The sequence below is a fragment of the Rhincodon typus genome, chromosome 5 (genome assembly GCF_021869965.1).
Source record: "Rhincodon typus isolate 14 chromosome 5, sRhiTyp1.1, whole genome shotgun sequence".
NCBI lineage: Eukaryota > Metazoa > Chordata > Chondrichthyes > Orectolobiformes > Rhincodontidae > Rhincodon > Rhincodon typus.
In genome coordinates this window covers 105,755,193-105,776,808 of record NC_063336.1, presented here as the reverse complement: position 1 = coordinate 105,776,808, position 21,616 = coordinate 105,755,193, and the positions used below count along the sequence as shown (strand labels likewise).

General features: G+C 41.4%; 1 protein-coding gene across 1 annotated transcript in view; it reads right to left on the bottom strand.

Annotated features, from left to right (window-relative positions):
* greb1 (growth regulating estrogen receptor binding 1) overlaps nt 1-21,616 on the bottom strand; it is a 186,083-nt gene that overhangs the window by 101,171 nt on the left and 63,296 nt on the right. Inside the window, exons 6-11 of the mRNA XM_048597113.1 lie at nt 18,040-18,222; nt 15,530-15,676; nt 10,149-10,289; nt 8,368-8,493; nt 3,893-4,036; nt 2,656-2,841 (exon numbers count right to left, since the gene is read on the bottom strand). Coding sequence (XP_048453070.1) covers nt 2,656-2,841; nt 3,893-4,036; nt 8,368-8,493; nt 10,149-10,289; nt 15,530-15,676; nt 18,040-18,222 — 927 coding nt within the window. The remainder of the gene's footprint in view (nt 1-2,655; nt 2,842-3,892; nt 4,037-8,367; nt 8,494-10,148; nt 10,290-15,529; nt 15,677-18,039; nt 18,223-21,616) is intronic.

The following is a 21,616-nucleotide window of genomic DNA, read 5'->3' as shown; positions in this document are numbered from 1 at the left end:
ATAAAAGCAAAGTCTTTCCAGTGTCCTGTCTAAAGCTTTTTCCAATGAAAACAGACCATCTGATCATTGCCATATTGCTGTTTGTAAAATTTAGGCTTCCTTCTTTCATGCATTACAACAGTGACTACATTTCAAAGGTACATAACTGGCTTCAAAGCACTTTGGGATATCCTGAGGTGTTTTTGATGATTTAGGCAAATGTATGGAGTATGAAAGAAAAAAGTTTGCAGAGAAGTTGAATAGTGGTCATGTGGTTGACAGTCAGGAAGAAGGATGCAGACTGTAGGAAGATACCAATACACATGTCAGTTAGACAGAGAGGTGGCAATCCAGATGTATATTGCATTTGGGACAGGATGAAAAGACAAGGAACACACAGTAAATGGATTCTGAGAAATCTGGCTCATGCAAGAATAGAGTCAGTGCCAGTTTAGAGAGCCCAAAGTAATTAAAAACAAAGTGCAGGAACTATGCAGGTTATCAGGTAGCATCTGTGGAGGGACACAAGGTTAATATTCTGCTCAGTGCCTCCTCTTCATCCAATCTCTGTACAATTCCATCACCTATCAGAACAGGCTGAGGGGTTTTGTTTCTCATTGAACAGAGGGACAATCAGTCTCCATCTACCAGCACCTTCTTTAGCCTGGCTGAACTTCTTCTCTCATTGAACCATTTCTCCTTCAATTTGTCAGCAAAGCAGTAACTCTGTTGCTCTCTCCACAGATGCTGCCAGATCTGAGTATCTCAAGTGCTTTCTGATTATTTTAATGTCAGATTTTACTCGGATTTAAGATTCTGGCCAAAGGATACAGTGGAATGTGAGAAAGAACTTTTCTCATGTAGTGAATGGTGAAATCCTGGAATTCAACGCTTCTGAAAGTGGTGAAAGTGGAGGCCATAAATGATTTCAGAGGGGAATTTAATGGGCACTTGCAGAACTACAGGGACACAGCACTGGAAGTGAACAGACTGCTTTACTCTACAGTAAACCAACATGGACTCAATGGGATGAATAGAAACAGGAGTAGACTATTCGGTTGACCTAAATGCCCTTTACTGACGATATCTCCATAGTTTTTAACAACACTGATGATCAAAAAATGATCAACCTCTACTTTAAATATCTTCAAAGACTGAGCTTCCACAACCCTCTAGTGCAGAGAATTCCAACAGATTCACCGCCCACTGAGTAAAGAAATTTCTCCTAATCTCAGTCCTAAATGGCATCCCCATATTTTTAAGTTGTATTCCCTGGTTCGGAACTCCTCAATCAGGGAAACATCTTAACTGCATCTATCCTATATCTTCAAGTATTTTGTAAGTTTCAATGAGATCATCTCTCATTCTTCGAAACTCGAGAGAATTCTGGCTGCGTTTGTCCTAACTCTCTTCACAGGACAATTCCACCATCCCAAGAACAAATCCGGTGAACCATCATTGCACTCCGTCTATGGTAATAATATCTTTCCTGAGATAAGGAGACCAAAAGTGCACACTGCACTCCAGGTGCTGTCTAACCAAGCTCCCATACAATTTAAGCAAGAATTTGCTACTCCTGTACTCAGATGGCTTCCTTCTGTGAAGGAAGAAGAGAGAGCCTTGGAGACTATGTCTACAGATTGTTGAAGGTAGCAGGACAGTAGATAAAAGCCACCAAGTATTCGCGTGTAATAGCTGAGGCCTAGAGTTTAAGAACAAAGAAGTCATGCTATAGCTGCAGTTTAGTATTTTATACAGTTAGATTACTGCCTAAAGTTATGGCCACCACACCACAGGAAGAACACTAGAGCGATTCACAAGGATATTGCTACAAATGGAAAATACTGATAACGCAAAAAGATTTGAGAGGCAGAATTTGTTACATTTGGACAGAGAAGGCAAAGGAGAGATTTAAAGGAGCCTTATAAAATTTAAAGAAAGGACCTAGAATGAATAGGAAAGACATATTCCCGTAAACAAAGAGACCAATAAATGAGGGAACGTGGATACAAAATAATCAATGGAAGTATTCTAGAAACCTGAGAAGGCAACTTTTCACCCAGAGCATGGTGCACGTCTGGAACTCACTGCCTTCTACACTTTGTAAACTTGAAGTCATCCAAAACCCTGCTGGCTATGTTCAAATAGTCACCAAATATTATCACATCCGTGAAGCCTCTTGAGAAAATGAATCATATTAAATGCATGATGTACATATGCATTATTGTTAATTTCAAGAATTTGTTTGTGGGGAAAGGGATATGAGGGATGTGGTCATTTCTAAAATTAATGAAACTTGACTAAAATATAAATAAGAAAAATAGGGATTCCTGATTTTTTTTTTCCAACAGCAACAATTTGCATGTACATGCCATCTTTTATATTAGAAAAAAAACCTATGGTAATTTATAGCAGTGTTATCAAAGAGTTCAATGCTGAGTCACTTACAGTAATGTTTGTACAGATGACTGATTGCTCAAAGAAGAGGGTTTTTAAGATGCAGGTTGAAGGAGGAAGAGACAGAGAGATGGACAGGCCAAGAGGTTTAGGAACAGAATCCGGAGCATAAAAAAAGAGCATTGCTAAAATAATGAAATTCAATTATACGTAACATTTGCAGACTGCAGAAATGTAATTTATAGTTTATGAATCAGAAGACAACCAATCAACACTTACCAAGTTGAGCTAGGTAGTAAACTGTCAGTAAGATTTGCATCTCTACGGACAACACTGTAGTTACAGATGTACTATGTTGTTCATACGCTCGAGGGAAAGTTTGAGTGTTTCGGTAGCAGTTCTGCAGCATTGGACTGACTACTATATCATTCAAATTACCACAGAGGTAAGGAAGGTTTCCATGGCCTAAAAAATGAAATTGTTGCATTTATCCTCACTTTTCACAATTAATTATCTCACATTGATTCCATTCTGGGCATTTTTCACATTTCGCGATATTTGCAATTAAAATTTCTTTCTTTTATTGTTTGCGAAGTCCCAGTTCCAGTACGTTAAGTGAATTAACAATTCTGCTGTTGACTTGGTAGACAAGCATTGAGTGAATTATAGATTTCCTTTATTGTGACCTTAATTTTAGCCACTCCTCCCCAACTTATACACAGGAAAGGGCAAATTACAATCTTGGAAATGAAAACCCCAATAATAGCTGACCGCATTCTCAGTGACAGCAACGCTAACTGCTGTAATACAGGCAATGACAGGGCTCCCATCAAAAGCAGTCGAGGATGGGTGGCTCAGTGGTTAGCACTGCTGCCTCACGGTGCCAGAGGCCTGGGTTTGATTCCAGCCTTGGGTGACTGTGTGGTGTTTGCACATTCTCCCCATTTCTGTGTGGGTTTCCTCTGGACGCTCTGTTTCTTCCCACAGTCCAAAGATGCGCACGTATCATGGATTGGCCATGCTAAATTGCCCACTGTGTCCAGGGATGTGGAGGTTGGGTGGATTTCCCATGAGAAATGCATGGTTAGAGGGATAGGGTAAAGACACAGGTCTGGGTGGGGTGGTCTTTGGAGGGTTGGCTGGACATGATGGGCTGAAGGGCCTGCTTCTGCACTGTAGGGATTCTAGGTGTCCACTTAACTTACAAAAGTTGCATCCCGCTGATGTTATCGGCAGAGCAACATAACATTGATGTGAAGGTCAGGAGAGGACTGTTTGATGAAAGTCTTGGGGGGAGAAGCCAACTGGCTGGAAAAGGTCACCATAATCTTTCTAGAAAACGGTCCTTTTCTTTGAACTCTCCTGACGCCCTTCAGAGGTTTTTGGCACCTCCAAACTATACTCCCAGGTGACACAATCTGAACGAATGTTCCCTTTCCCCAGTTATCCCCACCCTACCCTCAAATCCAACCCAAAGTATAAACCCAATGGTAAATGACTGACCTAGGATCGTTACCTTTAAAAATTACAGGTCTGGTCCTGCAGATTTTAAGTAAATTGTCAGGTACAACGACAGGTTCTTCTGAGGTAGTAAGTGGAGAAGAAATTGGTCCTAAAAGGCTGGATTGAGTCATACAAGCTAATTCCGCAATGTCTGCAACTAGCAAAAGGACACAATGAATTTCAAGAGCTATTATTGCACAATGATTAGTTCAATATGCATTGTGAACCTTTACTGCATTGAGTCAGGACTGCTATTTACCTACATGAAGTAACACAATAGCAACTGAATATACTTCAGGAATTGTCCCTGTGTCATGTATAGAAATTGGAAACTGATCTACAATGCCATTGCTCACATGCAGTCTTGGGGAGTGGGAATGATGTATATCATAGAATTTTAGCAGCAAAACTATAGGATCTCAAGTGAAACAGGAGCTCGTCTATTTTAACAGTGCTGTGTCAGAAACGGCAAACTATGATCTCAGATGTTTTAAGAAAATTTTGGCTTAGATCCAGTCTCTAAGTAGGACAAAGCATGTTCTTTGGTCAATCAAAGATACATCTTGAAAATGCAAGAGTGTATTTGGGGGTTTGACAGCAAAAGGACCTATTCACACAACGATTATTTTTTCCTATTTGTAACCAATTCAGTGAAATGTTGTAGAATCACAGGCATTACATCACAGAAGGACAGTCAATCTATTTGGCTGTTGCTGGCTCTCCATCTACTTTGTCTATACACTTTTAAGTTTTTGAACATTTTTACAAAGTTCGCTCTCAACTTTCTCTTCGATAAGAAGAGCAACCTCAGCTTTTCCAAACTACCCATGTGACTGAAGTTCCTCAACCTGAAATCTTTCTCATTTGGTACCCTCTCGAAAGCCTTCAAGTCCCTCTTAAATTACAGAGGCCAGAATTGGACATATTACTCAAGTGGATTAATAAGGTTCTGTTCTCAAGCTATTGACTCCATCCCTCTCCCTGGCAACAGTCTGAGATAAAACCAGTATGTTTACAACGTTGGTGTCATATTTGACCCGGAGAAAAGCTTCCAGTAACATATTTGTATCCTATTTCCATCATCCAACCACACTCGTATTAGTGCACCTAATCCCCTAACGTTGGTACTTCTGGATTTGACTAACTCATTGTCATCCTGGTGGGTCTCCCACAATCTATCTAAGGCTATCCAAAATTCTTCTGCATGTGTCTGTTAATTCACACTAAGTTCTGTTCACCTTTTAGCCCTGTGCTTCCTGACCTATACTAGCTCCTGGTTAAGCAGTGCCTTTAATTTTAATATTCTGATTTCCATTTTCAAATCCATCCATGATCTTACCTCCAGCCCCTCATCTGTGATCTTCTCTAGCCTCATAATCATGTCAAGTTATCTGTTCTCAATTACTTCTAGCCTCATGAACATTCCTGATTTTAACGGCTGCACCATTGATCACACACCTTCAGTTGCCTCGGAGCTAAGCTCTGGAATTCTCTCCCTAAAACTCTTGGTCTCTCTAACATGCTTTCCTGCATTAGTCTTAATACTAACCTCTTTGGCCAAGATTTCAATTGTCGTTTCTAATATTGCCTTATGAGGCTTAGTGTCAGATCTTGTTTCACAAAGCTCCTTTGAAACATTTAGGGATATAACATCATGCTAAAGGTATTATGTAACTGCAGGTTGTTTCTGTTCATCGTAACTTCTTATACTGTTACTTATAAAACCAAGTTCTCGTGTTTTTTTAATCTGCCCCTCTATCTTCAATGATTTGTGTATATATACCCCATGTTACTCTGCTCCCACTTCAACTGTCGCATTGTATACTTCATGTTATTTTGCCTTTCTTCATTCTTTCAAAAATGCATCATTTCTCATTTCTTTGTATTAGATTTCACCTGCTACAGGTCCAGCAACATTAGCTTTGCTGTCTTCCCAGAGGTCTATCACTATCTTTATCAAGTTCATTATGCTTCCAAATTTTGTGCCAACTCCACAATTGTGTCCTGTACACCCTGGTCCAAGTTACTAATATACATCAAGAAAAGCAACGGTCTTCATATTTATTATCAGATTCAATAAAGCTAGAAGTTGTCTTAACCTATATTCTGAAAGCTGTAGACAGAGGGAAACATGTATGGAGAGTGATACAAAGTGGGAGTTGTAAATACATTGGCAGTGGTAAAGTCACACAAAGATAGGAGCACCATCATTACTTCAAGGTATTGTAACTGTTTACAGGGAAAACCTTCTACCACCTTCTCCAGACCATTGTAAATGGACAATTTAAAACCAAACGGAGTTGAGAAGTCAGGTGACTTCTTATTTTACTTCCAATAGACATTGGCCTTGTAAGTCCCTGAGCCAATCTGTATATCTGGAAAAGTCATTGGAATGAAAACAATTTTTTGGACATAACTTTGTGAAATCATAAAAATCATAAAAGAATTACAAAACACACTTCTTCTGATTAATGGATGCCCTTCTCTAAATTGCCTTACTTCATAATATTGTTGACAGACTTTTAACTTTGCTTCCACTAACAATGGAGGAAGTTGGGAAAATACAGTGGGAATCAAAGAAATCAGATCCTTGACATAGGGAATAAGTTTTCCCAACTTTCCACTTCAATAACGATCAGTAATTCCTCATTTCCAGCCACTTGCAACTCATTAATTGCTCAAATAAAAGCAAAAACTGTGGATGCTGGAAATATGAAATAAAAACAGGAAATACTAAAGAAATTCAGCAAGTTTGGCAGCATCTATGGAGAGAGAAACAGAGTTAATGTTTTGAATCTGATAAGACTCTTCTTCAGAACTGAATGGAAGTGCAAAACAATGGTGTTTAGTCATACTGATGATTGAGTGGGGGGAAGGGGTGGGTTAGGAGTGAGGGGAACAAATGGCAAGGATGCCCACAGCAAAAGACAAAGATAGTGCTAATGGTTGTAAAGGAGAGATATAGATGTAATATAGGTGCAAATGGCAGGTGTGAAAAGCAGAAAATGGTCTGCTCTGCTGAGAACAAGACACAAACAAGATACTGGATGGGGTGTTATAATCAAAATGGAGAACAAAGTCCAGTTTCTGAAGTCGCTGAATGTCTCAATATTGAGCCCTGAAGACTTTAAAGGAAAGAAATGGAACATTCCCCATTTCCCTGTAGCTCCAACAATGCTCAAGAAGCATGACACCATCTACAACAAAGCAGCCTGATGATTGGCACTCCATCCATAAGCATCAGTAGCAGCAAAAATGTGTGCTATCTACAAGATGTACTGCAGAAATTCTCCAAATATCCTCTGATAGCGCTTTTCAAACCTAAGATTATTTCCATTTTGATCCTTTCCATTACATAAACAGGGAAATGACGCTAAAAATGAGTAACATAAACACATAAAATAGAGTGTTACTCCTTCGCATATTTTATTTGTTACAAGGGTTTGAAATTCTAGGCTCAGTTACAAATTACCACAAAACAAACATACAATCAAAGAGAAACTGCAAATTCAATTGTTCACATTGCAAACTATTTCTGTTTTAAATTACCATAAATTTCCAAAAACTGAAACTATAATCTAGTATCTTCAAAGATTTTTTTGTTGGACTAGGTTTTTGTTATTCATTCATGGGATGTGAGCATCACTGACTGGCCAATATTTATCGCCTGTTCTTCGTTGCCCTTGAGAAGGTGGTGGTGAGTTGCCTTCTTGAATGTTGCAGTCCTTGTGCTATAGATAGACCCACAATGCCCTTAGAGAGGGAATTAATGCCAACACTTCTGCCTCACTAACAATGGAAAAGATGTTTCCAGGAAAGACATTGATGTTCTCTGCTGTTAGGTGCATCAGGTGTATTTCTGATGACAGTGCAAAATAATGCGTGCAAAAAATTCAAATAATGATAAATAGTTTCTCGAATTAGACACTGTTCTTTTCCTTCAATGTTACTTGATATCTACATCGTGTATGTTCCCTGAAATGTGAATGTTGACTGGTAAGTGTCCTTGGTGGGACAATACCATTGTGTTTGAGATGGTGATGAATTATACGTTGATGGAACCACTTAAAAAGCAAACTCTTATGGGATGCATTAAACTTGAGGTCAGCTATGCAAGGCATAATTTAAGAAATACTCGTACATTTAAACAAATCATGAAATTTGCCAGCTTAATAATGTTAAAATTACATAAACAACTAGTTATAAAGACAATGGTTGAAAAGACCAGAAGCATTTAGAGAAAGAGAGAACGAAACATAATTCATATCATAAAATGGAACGCGTTATCCAAATGCTCAATTTCCACCCCACTAACTGAACCCAAGTACCTCAGCAGAAATATTCAGTTATACAAAACACTGCAAAAACATTTCATGTGTATCAGATAGTTGTACCATCACTAAGAAATGAGTAGCCTATTGTATAATACAAAACTAGAAATAGGACAAACATAGACTGGATAGCAAGAATGTCGGTGATGGAGCTTACCAGTTTTGCTTCCTGAATTTTGAGCTGTTGGATTGCTGTGAATGGAGAGTGTTTCTATTGCTGAGGAGGAGTCTGGTGACCAGCCCCTATGCCGTTTCTTTGGAGGCCCTGAATTAGCTAAATTGCCTGTCCAACAGTATAAAAAATATCAGTTATCATGACAACAGCATGCACGTATACAGGCGAGAATTTCATGCTTCCATTTGTGCACACTTGAAAGATTTTTATTTAATTTGTTACCAACAATCAAAATGAATACCTTTTAAATTAAATCCAGTTAATTCGAAGTATGAATTTAAGATTCATCCCATTGTGTACTGAGCTATTTGCAAAGCTTTGAAAATGGTGTAAATACAGGAATTCTACTCGTAACCTCAGAGAAACAGGAGTAAGTCAGTCAGTCTCTCAAGCTTATTCTGCAATTTAACTACAACATGATTGCTCTGTACCGCAATACATTGACCTGCTGTTGTTTCATATCCTTTCATACAGCTTCCTAATGAAAATCTATCAATTTCAGTTTTCATATTTTCAATTAACCCAGCATCCACTTTTTTTTTCAGGTAATGAGTTCCAGGTTTGCTCCTAACCTTTGCGTAAAAAGGTGCTTCCTGATTTCACTCCTAAAGGCCCGAACTCCAGTTTTATAACTGTGTCCTGTTATAAACAACAGTGTCAATATCCAGAGAAACCAGACAGGTAGTCATCCAGTAAGAACCCCAGTTTTCTAGCAGTTTGATGCCTCACCCCCACCCCCAATCCTTCATCGTTTAGTACTCAGTAATCACTGCATAAATGCACAAATACCACATTAGGGAGCTGGTCAACAAATGGCTAGGTGGTCGCTAGGTAACCTTTAAAGAACTGCTGTACTAAACACATGCTAGTCCTTAAACCAAAGGTTACATTTACTTACAAAAATGATGTTAGTTTTTTTAAAAAAGACTGCACGTTTTCAAAGTCGTGCTCATTGAGAGATAAAAAAAAATTGGCCTGCACGCAGGGGTATTTCCTGAAATTTTCTTTTTGAAATACTATTATGGGATTGTTTACATTCACCTGAGAAAACATACATGGTCCTGATTTAATATCTCTTATGGAACAGACCAGATCCCAAGCTAACCTCTTCTTATTTTTAAGGCAAATGTAAAGTGTGGAGTTCCAGATGCAATATGACTGGTCAAACTGCTCAATGTTAAGCAAAACACAATTTATTTAAACAGTCTAGTTAAAATACAACCATAGAAAGAGGAACTTCGAATAACTTAAATCTATTGGAAGACTTAACATTATTATTAATTAACTGTTCCAATATATTAAAATCCTATAAATGCACCCTTTGGCAAAAAGGCAAACTCGGAAAAACAGATTTTGTCCCACATGCAATCTGGCAGCCTAGGAAGAGAATCCCCAGCTCTTGGCCGTAATCAAGAGAAGGAAAAATAACGTCCCCTTCTTCAAGCCCATAACAGCAACTGCTTAAAGCTAAACCTAAAAACCAGAAAAAAAACTAAAGTCCCAGTCTGTGCGAGTTGGTCACACCCATCCAGGCTGCTTCTATTGTTCCAACTTTTAAAAAAATCCCCAAGGCCTCACAAGCTGTTTACTACACTGGCTTGCCCAGTATACAGCTCCTCACCTCTACCTTAAAACGCTCTTTGAAAAAAAACCCTCTTAAAGCCACAGCATCATCACATATATCATTTGATGGACATATTTCTAACACCAAATGAATCACAGCTGACACTATGAGAAGGCATTTAGGCTTGCAATTACTGTACCTATCACTGAGGGTCTCGCCATATTCTGACAGGATACGTTGTTGGTCTTCATTGCGTTCTGATGCCTGACTGAATCTCTGTTGTTTTGACTTGCAGAAGCCCCTATAACAGCTCGAGAAACAGCCTGATCTGTTGGAGCACCTGCAATGACAACCAACTCTGGTCAAGGACCATGCTGTTAAATAAAGAGGAACGACAGGAATATATGGAGGTATTCACATTCTTAATAACATTGTTATATTTTCCTGAATTAATAAACTTGAAGTGCAAGAGTAAAGCGTTAATTTTCGATAAATTTCGGTGAGAAACAAGTTCCCAGTCAAACATAGAAGAAGTGCCAACATATGTAGCCTCTCCTTTCCATTCTGTGAAGAGTATCATTAGGAGCGGGGAGGTTGTCCCTTTCTCTTTCCTTTGGGAAATATAGGCCAAGAACATGAACCTTCCCCTTCCCACCAACTCCAATAAAATGCATTCATCTTCTAAAACTGCTGCCTAGATACATACAAACTCGCCATTATCCTGCTACCATTTTTTGAATTCTGTGAAAGCAGATTTACCAAAGCAGCTCTTTCTAACAATGCATTTAACACGAACAATTTCAATATGGAAAATGTGACCAAAATCTTCCTAAACGTGAGTCCTAACAGCAAAGCAGACTGCATGGTAATATCAAATTAAAACCACCTTAATGTGATCAAAACATTAATAATGAAGAAATATTCACATTTATACACAGCATCTCCTAATCAAAAGATATTCCAACACAAGACAGTAAAGTGCTCTTATAATACTGCCACTGTATGACTGAATGTCAGCCAATTTCTGCACAGTATCCTCCCACTCAGCAGCGCTGAAAGAAAGATTAGATTTTTCTTGGAGCGATGTTGATCGAAGGACACCTGTTGACCAGGACTCCCCTGCTCTTCAAAGTGGTGCCATAGGGTCTTGTATGTTCACCTGACAGTGCAGACACAACCTTGGGACATCTGTTCAGGGACAGAAAGAAAATTGCAGAGAGTGGGAGAGGGGATCTAGTCATTTTGGTCCATGTAGGGATGAGCAACATAGGCAGATCAAGGAAATGAGCTCTGCGTAAGCACAGAGGAGCTTAAAAGCTGAACCTCAAAGGTTAATAATCTCTGGATTATCATCTAAGCCACAAGTATATGGTAATTAAAATTAGAGAAATGAATCTATGATTCAAACACTAGTTTGGGAAAATAAGGGGTTGCACTTTCACGAAAAAGACGAGAATTTTTTCTTCCAGGGTGCTGGAACTTTGGAACTCTGCCTCAGAAGGCAACGGAGGTCATTAAATATTTTAAGGACAGATCTGGGTAGATTCTTACTTGGTAAAGGAATCAAAGGTTATGAGAGGGAGATGGGATTGTGTAATTCGAAACTGATCTTGATCAGCCAGGATCTTATTAAATGGTGGAGTAGGCTCAAGGGGCCGAATGGTCAACTTCTGTTCCTATTTTGTTCGTCTGGATTAACAGTGCTGAAGCTAGTGTTCTAACAAGTTGTACAATGAGGGAAATTGAGAAGGTTTCAATGTAATTCCGGTGGGGGGGGCAAAGGATCAATTTGAAAGATGTGGTAAATCCCAAGGTATAGATAAGGCAAGATGTAATGATATCAATACGAAAAATGCCAAACAGACCATGACAGGAAGGAATAGAGAACTCAAATATAAGAATAAATCAACAGATAAGTCTAGAATAAAAGGACAAAACTAAAAACTCTGTAACTGAATAAACATAGCATTTGGAACAAAACAGATTAATGGACAGCACAAATACAAATAAGTATTTGGTGGCTATTACAGAGACATTACTGTAGGATGAACACATTAGGAAAGACAAGAAACTAGGAAAGGTGGTGATGAGGCTTTCTTGATTAATCATGGTTTAGCACAATAGAGAAGGATCAACTAAGTACAGTAATCGGGATGTAGATCCAGTTTGGGTACAGATGAGATATTTTCTTATATTGGTACATTCTGGAACTGGAGTATCAGGGAACAAGCTCATTTAGACCTGGTGTTGTGGAATGAAACAGAATTAATTTACAACCTCATAGTGAGAGTGCCCTGAGGTAGCAGGGGCCATAATACAATTGCATGTTACATTTTGAGGGAAGGGAGTGAGACCAGTGTTTTAAACATAAGAGCAATTCCAAGGGCATGAGAGCAGAACTAGCTAAAGTGTACTGGTAAATTAGGTTTAGGGATAGGTGAATGCAGATGGCAGTGGCAGATATTTGAGGGATATTTCAGAATATACAGAATAGATACATTCCAATGAGAAAGGAAAATTCAAAGGCGAGGACACATTATCAGTGCTCAACTAAAATAGTTAAAGATATTAACAATTAGTATAATATCAGTCATGGAGAAGATATTAGAAGTCCCCATTAATGACATCATAGCAGGGAACAGACTACGTGGTGAGAGATGGGACAGTTCAGCAATGGAGAGGGATTGGGTATCCTCAAGCATGACTTGCAGGTACAGCAAATAATTAAGAAAGCAAATGTGATGATCTCATTAATTGCATGGGCAATTGACTATACAAATAGGGTGATTATGCTTCAGTTATACAGCATCTGGAGTACCATGTATAGTATTCGTCTCCTTATTTAAGGAAGAATGTAAATATATTGGAAGTAGTTCAACAAAGGTTTGCTGGACTTGTATCTGGAATGGGTGGGTTGTCTTGAGGTAAGGTTGGGTAGGCTGGGCTTGTATCGACTGGAGTTTGGAAGGGTAAAAGGTGACTTGATCGTAACATAAGATCCTGAAGGATGTTGACAGCTCAGATGTGGAAAGGATGTTTCCTTTGGTGGGAAAATCAAGAATTAAGGGTCAAAAACAAAGTTGCTGGAAAGGCTCAGCAGGTCTGGCAGCATCTGTGAAGGTAAAAACAGAGTTAACGTTTCGGGTTCATAACATTTCAGAACCGAGGAAGGGTCACCGCCCCCGAAACGTTAACTCTATTTTTACGTTCACAGATGCTGCCAGACCTGCTGAGCTTTTCCAGCAATTTTGTTGTTGTTCCTGATTCACAGCATCCGCAGTTCTTTCGGTTTTTATTAAGAATTAAGGGTCACTGTTTAAAATTCAGGGGTCACCCATTTAAGACAGAGATGAGAAGATTTTTTTCCTCTCAGAGGGTGGTGAGTCATTGGAATTCTCTTCCTCTAAAAGCAGTAGAAGTTTGAATTCTTCAAAGCAGAAATGGATAGATTTTTGACCATCAATGGGTGAAACTGTTATGGGGAGAAGACAGGAATGTGGAGTGAGCAGATCAGTCTTGATCTTGTTGAATGATGGAGCAGACTCCTGGGCCAAGTGACCTATCCCTCCTCCTAATTCATATGTTTACTGTTTGTTTTAACAGCTAATCCAGAAAATGGCACCTCTACCATTTCTTCAGCACTGCACTGGAATATCAGCCTAAAGGGTGTGCTCAAGGCTCTCAGTGGGACTTGAACTGAATACAGACATCGATTGAGTCAGAGCTGACATTAATTACAGAAATGTCAAACAAAATGTCCAAACAAACAAATCACCCAAAGTAATCCACCAACCCAAGAGATCAATGGAATTAGCAGTACCTGGTCTAGCCAGGTCACTTTATTTTTGCTTCTACTTAGCTTTAACTATTTCAATTTATTAATAATGTCTCCCACGTCAACTCAAAGCCACTTGCATAGACAAACCACCTTACCATTTTACCCTAACGAATCCCTAAAACAAAAGCATAAAGCACAGCTTTAAAAAACACAAAAGTTACAATATTTTACAAACTGTAGTACCTGCAGTAACATAAGTATGAACAAAAAGCATTGGGTTTAATGTCCTTAACTGGTATAAAGATAGTCATATGCATTTGCATATGGCCTTAACTACAGAGAACGTGTTTCAGGACTTGGAAAATTATGGGGAAGATGGGTGTCAGCCTAAAATCATGACTGGGAGTCTCCACATAGAGAGTATAGATACAGAAAATTACCCCTACTGTTTCACTTCTGCTATTCAGACAGATCTAGTTAAGACTTAGGGGTTCAAGTACATAATTCTTTGAAGTTTGCATCAAATGTAGACAGGGTGGTTAAGAAGGCATTTAGCATGCTTGCCTTCATTGCTCTGTCCTTTGAGTAGAGGAGTTGGGACACTACGTTGAGGTTGTATAGGACATTGGTGAGGCTTCTTCTGGAATACTGTGTCCAGTTCTGGTTGCCCAGTTATTTTCAAGCTGGTGAGGGTTCAGAAGAGATTTACCAGGATGTTGCCCAGAATGGAGGGTTTGAGTTACAAGGAGAGGCTGGATAGGCTGGGGCAATTTTCACTGGAGCACAGGAGGCTGAGAGTTGACCTCTCAGGCGGATAGATAAGGTGAATAGCAAGTGTCTTTTCCCTAGGGTGGGGGATTTCAAGACTAGAGGGTGTACTTTTAAGGTGAAAGGAGAAAGATTTTAAGAAGACATGGCGGGCAAATTTTTTTTACACAGAGGGTAGTTCGTGCGTGGAATGGACTTCCAGAGGAAGTGATGGATGCAGGTACAGTTACAATGTTTAAAAGATATTTAGATAAGTACATGAATAAGAAATGTCTGGAGGGATATGGACCAAGCACAGGTAAGTGGGACTAGTTTAGTTTGGATTATGGTTGGCATGAACTGGTTGGACTAAGGGGTCTGTTTCCGTGCAGTATGACTCTATGACTCTATAAATAGCATATTAAATTTAGGGTAAAATTCAGTTTTAGAAGAAAACAATGGATTGACCATCACACACCACCACGGTGAACCCTCACGCTATTCTCCTCTGCACGGGCTTCAATGGGAAACAAACTCTCCCAGGGCTCATCAAGGATCTATTACTGTCTCTTCTGTGCCGCTGCCAAAGTCTTATTTCACCAGCTTAACCCCTCTAGTTGGTGCTCATATGTTGTAAGGTTTAAAGTAGAAAACTGGAGACTTATTGAAAAGAGGAACAGAAACAAATCCTTACAGTGTGGAAACAGGTCACTTGGTCCAACAAAGTCCACACTGACCCTCCAAATCGTATCCCACCCAGACTAATCTCCCTACCCTATCCCCGTCACCCTGCTTTTCCCATGGCTAATGGACTTCCCCGAACACTATGGGTAACTTAGCATGGCCAATCCACCTAACTCACACATCCTTGGACAGTGGGAGAAAACTGCAGCCTCCCGCAGAAACGGGGTAAATATACAAACTCCGCACAGACAGTCACCCGAGACTGGGATTGTACCCGGGTCCCTGGCACTGTGGGGTAGCAGTGCTAACCACTGGGCCACGGTGCCACCCAAAGAACACTGATCACAGTTAAAAGACACAGTCTCAAGCACCTGCTTGCTGTAATCCAGTTAATGCATTCTGATTATTCCCAGCAACGCTGTCTGCTGATGCTCCTGTCGTTGATGAGGCGGGACTCTCAGGTGGTTGTGAGGGAATGCTCGAGGTGGAACTTGAGGGTGACTGCTGGGTTCTGCCCTCTGTTAAAAACAAACGCAGTCAGTTGGAATTCTTCAACCTTACAAACAAAGCTAGGCTTCAGATCACTCAGTGACTGCCTCCACTACAACAACAGAAATAACTTGCATTTAAGCAATGGCTGTGACGTAGGAAATTATTACAAGTGATTCACGGGAGTGTAACGAAACAAAAACTGGCACAAATTTTAAAAAAAGCTGACATCAGAACATATTTGTCAAAACCAACAGTTTGGAGTTGGAGGAACACAGCAGGCCAGGCAGCATCAGAGGAGCAGGAAAGCTGATGTTTCGGGTCGGGACCCTTCTTCAGAAATGGGGGAGGGGGATGGGAGCTGTGAAATAAAGAGAGAGAGGAGGGGTGGGGCTGGGGAAGGTAGGTGGGATGGTGATAGGTGAGTGCAGGTAGGCAGTGGTGGGGATTTGGTTAGTAAGGTAGGAGGAGCGGATAGGTGGGAGAGAAGATGGAGAGGTTGTGTCAGGTCAAGGATGCGGGGATGAGAGGGAGGGTTGGACAAGGGATGAGGTCGGGGTGGGGATACTTTAAAACCGGTGAATTCCATGTTTAGGCCATCGGGCTGTAGGATCCTGAGGTGGAATATGAGGTTCTGCTCCTCCAGTTTGCGGGTGGTGTCATTGTGACACTGGGGGAGGCCCAGGATGGACATGTCGCCCAGGGAGCGGGAGGGGCAGTTGAAATGATTGGTGTTGTCGTTTGTTGCGTACAGAGTGTAGATGTTCTATGAAACAGTGTCTGAGTCTACGCTTGGCCTCACTGGAGGAAGCCCAGGATGGACCTGAAACCTTCCCTCCCTCTGGTGATCGAAAATGCTCTCAACCATATCTCTTGCATTTCACACACTTCTGCAATCAAGCCCCTCCCCCCAACAAAAACAAAGACAGAATCCCCCTCGTCCTCACATATCACCCCCACGAACCTCTGCATCCAGTGTATCATTCTCCGCCACTTCCACCACCTGTAATCTGACCTCACAACCAAAGATATATTTCCCTCCCCATCCCTATCTGACTTCCATAGGGACTTCTCTCTCCGCGACTCCCTCGCCGGCTCCACACTCCCCACTAACCCCACCACCCCCGGCACCTTTCCCTGCAACCGCAGGAAGTGCTACACCTGCCCCTACACCTACACCCTCACCTCCGCTCAAGGCTCAAAACAAACCTTTCATATCAGACAGGGGTTCACCTGCACATCCGTCAACTTGGTCTACTGTATCCGCTGCTCCCGATGTGGCCTTCTCTATACTGGTGAGACCAAGCGTAGACTTGGAGACCGCTTTGTAGAGCACCTGCGCTCTGTTCGTGACAAATGACAATATCTTCTGGTCACCAACCCCCTCCCACTCCCTGGGTGACGTGTCCATCCTGGGCCTCCTCTAGTGTCACAATGACACCACCCACAAACTGGAGGAGTAACACCTCATATTCAACCTCGGGAGCCTACAGCCCGATGGCCTAAACATGGAATTCACCAGTTTTAAAATCTCCCCACCCCCAGCCTCATCCCATGTCCAACCCTCCCTCTTATCCCCGCATCCTTCACCTGACATTACCTGGCCATCTTCTCTCCCACCTATTCACCCCACCCATCCCAATGACCAATCCCCACCTGCACTCACCTATCACCATCCCACCTACCTTCCCCAGCCCCACCCCTCCTCTCTCTATTTATTTCCCAGCTCCCTTCCCCCTCCCCCATTTCTGAAGAAGGGTCCCGACCCATAACGTGAACGTTCCTGCTCCTCTGATGCTGCCTGGCCTGCTGTGTTCCTCGAGCTCCACACTTTGCTATCTCTGACTCCAGCATCTGCAGTTCTTGCTATCTCTGACACAGTTGTCAAAAAGATCAGTTTCAGGGAGCATCTTAAAAAGAGCAAAGTGAAAAGATTTTGGAAGGGAATTCTTAAGTTTAGAGTCTCGACAGTTGAAAGTGTGGTTGCCAATTGACAAGTGATCAAGTGGGGAATGTGCAAGAAATCTGAATTACAGGGACCCAGCATTTTCACCTGATTCTGGGTCGGAGGAGGCTATAAAGATCCTTTTGAACGTTAAAACTGAAGGATTTGTTGCTTAATTTTTGAAACGTAACCATAAAACACAGGAGCAGAAGTAGGCCATTGAGCCCCTCAATCTGCTCTGCTCGGAGTTTGAAACATTCTTGATCATGGTAACTTTTCAGCACAAATCCTCAGAAGCAACAAAAATCAGGCTTTCTTTGGCTCTGGTCTGTACCAATTTGTTTTTGACAAAACCTGGTTGATAGATTTCTTTGGCTTGCAGCATTTATCCATCATTGACTGGACTGATTTTTTTTTACTTAACAGAATTTTTGATCCAGTTCTCACCTGTACCCTTCCAACAGATTAAGGGTCCTTTAGTTAGACTGCCCTGTGCATTTTTAATCAAGTAACACTTCAAATGCTTTTGTTTCTTTGGCTGGGTGATCAGTTTCAGGTTGATGTGATTAGAAAACTCAGTGAAATAGCGAAATCCCTTTTCTCCGCAGCCAACGCAATTGCCAGAGAAACCTACAAAACATTGAGGATAAATGCAGTTAACAGAATTTAAGATTTATCCTACAACATTAACAAATAAAATTATTCAAGCTCATTTCTCTCAGCACCCTTGCAATTGGTCACAGAAGTGGTTTTTATTCCTACTGTCTCTGGTTTTTATCTCCTCAGTCTTTACTACATTGAGATACAGTCTTAATAATCTCTATTTATGTTGACACTATGGTCAAGAAAGCATATCAACGTCTCTACTTCCTCAGAAGGCTAAGGAAATTTGGCATGTCCACAATGACTCTTACCAATTTTTATTGATGCACCATAGAAAGCATCCTAACTCTGTGATTCAATGTCTCCATATCCAGATGCATCACGGTGTGGTACAGAAACGGCTTTTCCCAAGATCGCAAGAAATCACAGACAGTTGTGAACATTATCCAGTCCATCACGCAAACCAACCTTCCATCCATTGATTCCATACATACTTTGCGCTGCCTTGGGAAAGTAGCCAACATAATCAAAGACCCCTCCCACCCCAGTTATACTCTCTTCCACCCTCTTCCATCGGGCAGAAGATACAAGGTTTGAAAACATGTATCAGCAGATTCAGGAACATCTTCTTCCCTGCTGCTATGAGTCTTTGAAATGGACGTCTCAAAAGTTAATCTTTCCCTACACCTTCTCTGTAGCTGTAATACTATATTCTCATTCTGTTCTGTTACCCTGGTGTACTTATGCAAAGGCTTGATGATATCTCCCAGGATCAGATAAAATCCACAATGGAAATAAAAGTGTGCCATCTATAACTGTCTGCTACAGGTTGGACAAAGTGCAATTCAACAGCACAATGAATATTCCAGAGTGCGGATTTTCAGGATAAAGCAGATACTAGTTAAGGTGCTCTGCTAGTGCACAGTGACTCTTCATCAAAATCCAAAGGGTATCATTTCAACTTAAAGTGTTTCCAACTTCTTACCTTGGCTGACTGCAAAATGCAACCCATGTCATTGTTACATTCCAGGAAAATACCTCTTGTACATTGAAAGTTTCAGGAAAAAGTCAAAAATAACGAAATAAAGTATCAGGTGTTTCACAAACAGATATTGCAGTCATCCTCCTGCAAAGCTAACTGTGTTAGCGGGCCCCATTGCTTAGACAGATGGCAGTTAACTGCCCAAGACTACGTTGTACAGGGAGCTGACCGAGGGAATGATGGTGGGGTTGGAGACAGCAAAGACTCCTTGAAGAAGTCTCTTGCTGTGTGCAACATTGACCATTGCCAGTGGGAAGTGCAAGTCACACTAATGCCTGTTACTCCGGGAATGTTGTAGAAATCTTTGCATCAGCATGAAAGAGAAGCAGAGGCGAAGGACAGATCTAACTGCCCTCAGCAACAATGAGATCTTCGTGTGAGAGGATCATGGCCGGGCCTGACTAGCCACCAACCAGCCTGCAACTGACGAGGATTATCTTCCTTCAATCTTCCAGTGGGAAAAAATGCTGAGGATGCAGGTCTTTTAACCAGACCGGGAATGCAAGACCTACAGTTTTTGGCACAAGATTGTAATTCATTTCCAGTCTAGACCTACTACTAGGTAATCTCCTTAGCATACCTCTTCATCATTAATCACTACAAATAAATTGTAGACAGATTAGAGTTTTTTTTTAAAAGCTCAAGTTTTAAAGTAAAATTGTAATTGTTAAAAAATATTCTTCACATGAGAGAAGGCAGATTTGACAGCTGTACTTAAACATTCAGCAACATGTTAAACAAAACTCTAGAATATGGAGTGTTAAATATTGATACCACTATTTTAAATAAATTAAACATGCATAACAAAGCTCTTGCACATTTCATGCAAAGTTTGCATCTGCCAAAGGAAAAACATGACTCAGAAAAGACCGTTTTGTTCATTCAGAATGACTATTATGTAAGGTCATAAGAGAACCAATTTTCTGATTTCTGCTTTCATTATTGTGGCATTGTGATTGAACCGTAAACCATAGAGGTTTACAGAATAGAAAGAAGTGATATAACTTATGACTTCTGCACCAGATGTCTGCCACAATAATCCTACCTTCTTGCAAAAACTTTGCACCTTCCCTTGGTTAAAATATTTACCCACTTTTCCCTCAATAAATGATGATTTTTGACTTACCTATTACATTTAGCAAATCAGTCCATGCCAATAAAAGGAGTTTTTAGTTAATCTGTCTTGTTACAGTAATTTTAAAAGTGATGACCACTCATCGCTGACTTCCTTATCTTTCGTTATACACACCATCAAAATGTTTGGTAGTAGGACTCCGTGGAAATATTACTATATTTTGCATCTCTCCTCAAGACCTGATCAACAGTTTGGGGCTCAGTTTCCTGGGCACAGCTTGCCCAACTGAGAGGCGGGCTGGGATGGAGGTAGGTATAGGGGACGGAGTGAGAGATCAGGGTGGTGAGGGGGTGAAATGTACTTGAATGGCCAGGCAACTGGGGTGGTACAGTGATTTGTGGTGGCACAGCGGCTCAGCGCTGCCTCACAGCGCTCCGGGTGCTCTGGTTTCCTCCCACAGTCCAAAGATGGGCAGGATAGGTGGACTGGCCATGGGAAATGTAGGGTTACAGGGAAAGGGTAGAGGGATGGGTCTGAGTGGGGTGCTGTTTGGGTTGGGGGTAGAATGGACTCAATGGGCCGAATGGCCTGCTTCTACACTGGTAGGGGTCCTATGATTCTATGAACTGAGGGAGGGGATGGTGGAGTGGGGAGCAGCATAGAGAGATTCTGGGAGGAGAGGAGCAGATCACAGGAGTTGGAGCTGTGGATCAGTGAAAGGAGTTGATTCAGTCACTGAGGATGTTAATGAGATAGCAGGAACTGCAGATGCTGGAGAATCTGAAATAACAAGGTGTAGAGCTGGATGAACACAGCAGGAGCAGGAAATCTGACGTTTCGGGTCTAGACCCTTCTTCAGAAATGGGGGAGGGGAAGGGGATTCTGAAATAAATAGGGAGAGAGGGGGAGGCGGATAGAAGATGGATAGAGGAGAAGATAGGTGGGGAGGTAGGGAGGAGATAGGTCAGTCCAGGGAGGACGGACAGGTCAAGGGGGCGGGATGAGGTTAGTAGGTAGGAGATGGGGCTGGGGCTTGGGGTGGGAGGAGGGGATAGGTGGGAGGAAGGACAGGTTAGGGAGGCGGGGACCAGCTGTACTGGTTTTGGGATGCGATAGGGGGAGGGGAGATTTTGAAGCTTGTGAACTCCACATTGATACCATTGGGCTGCAGGGTTCGCAAGCTTCAAAATCTCCCCTCCCCCTATCGCATCCCAAAACCAGTACAGCTGGTCCCCGCCCCCCTAACCTGTCCTTCCTCCCACCTATCCCCCCCCCCCCCCCCCAGCCCCCCCCCCCCCTCCCCC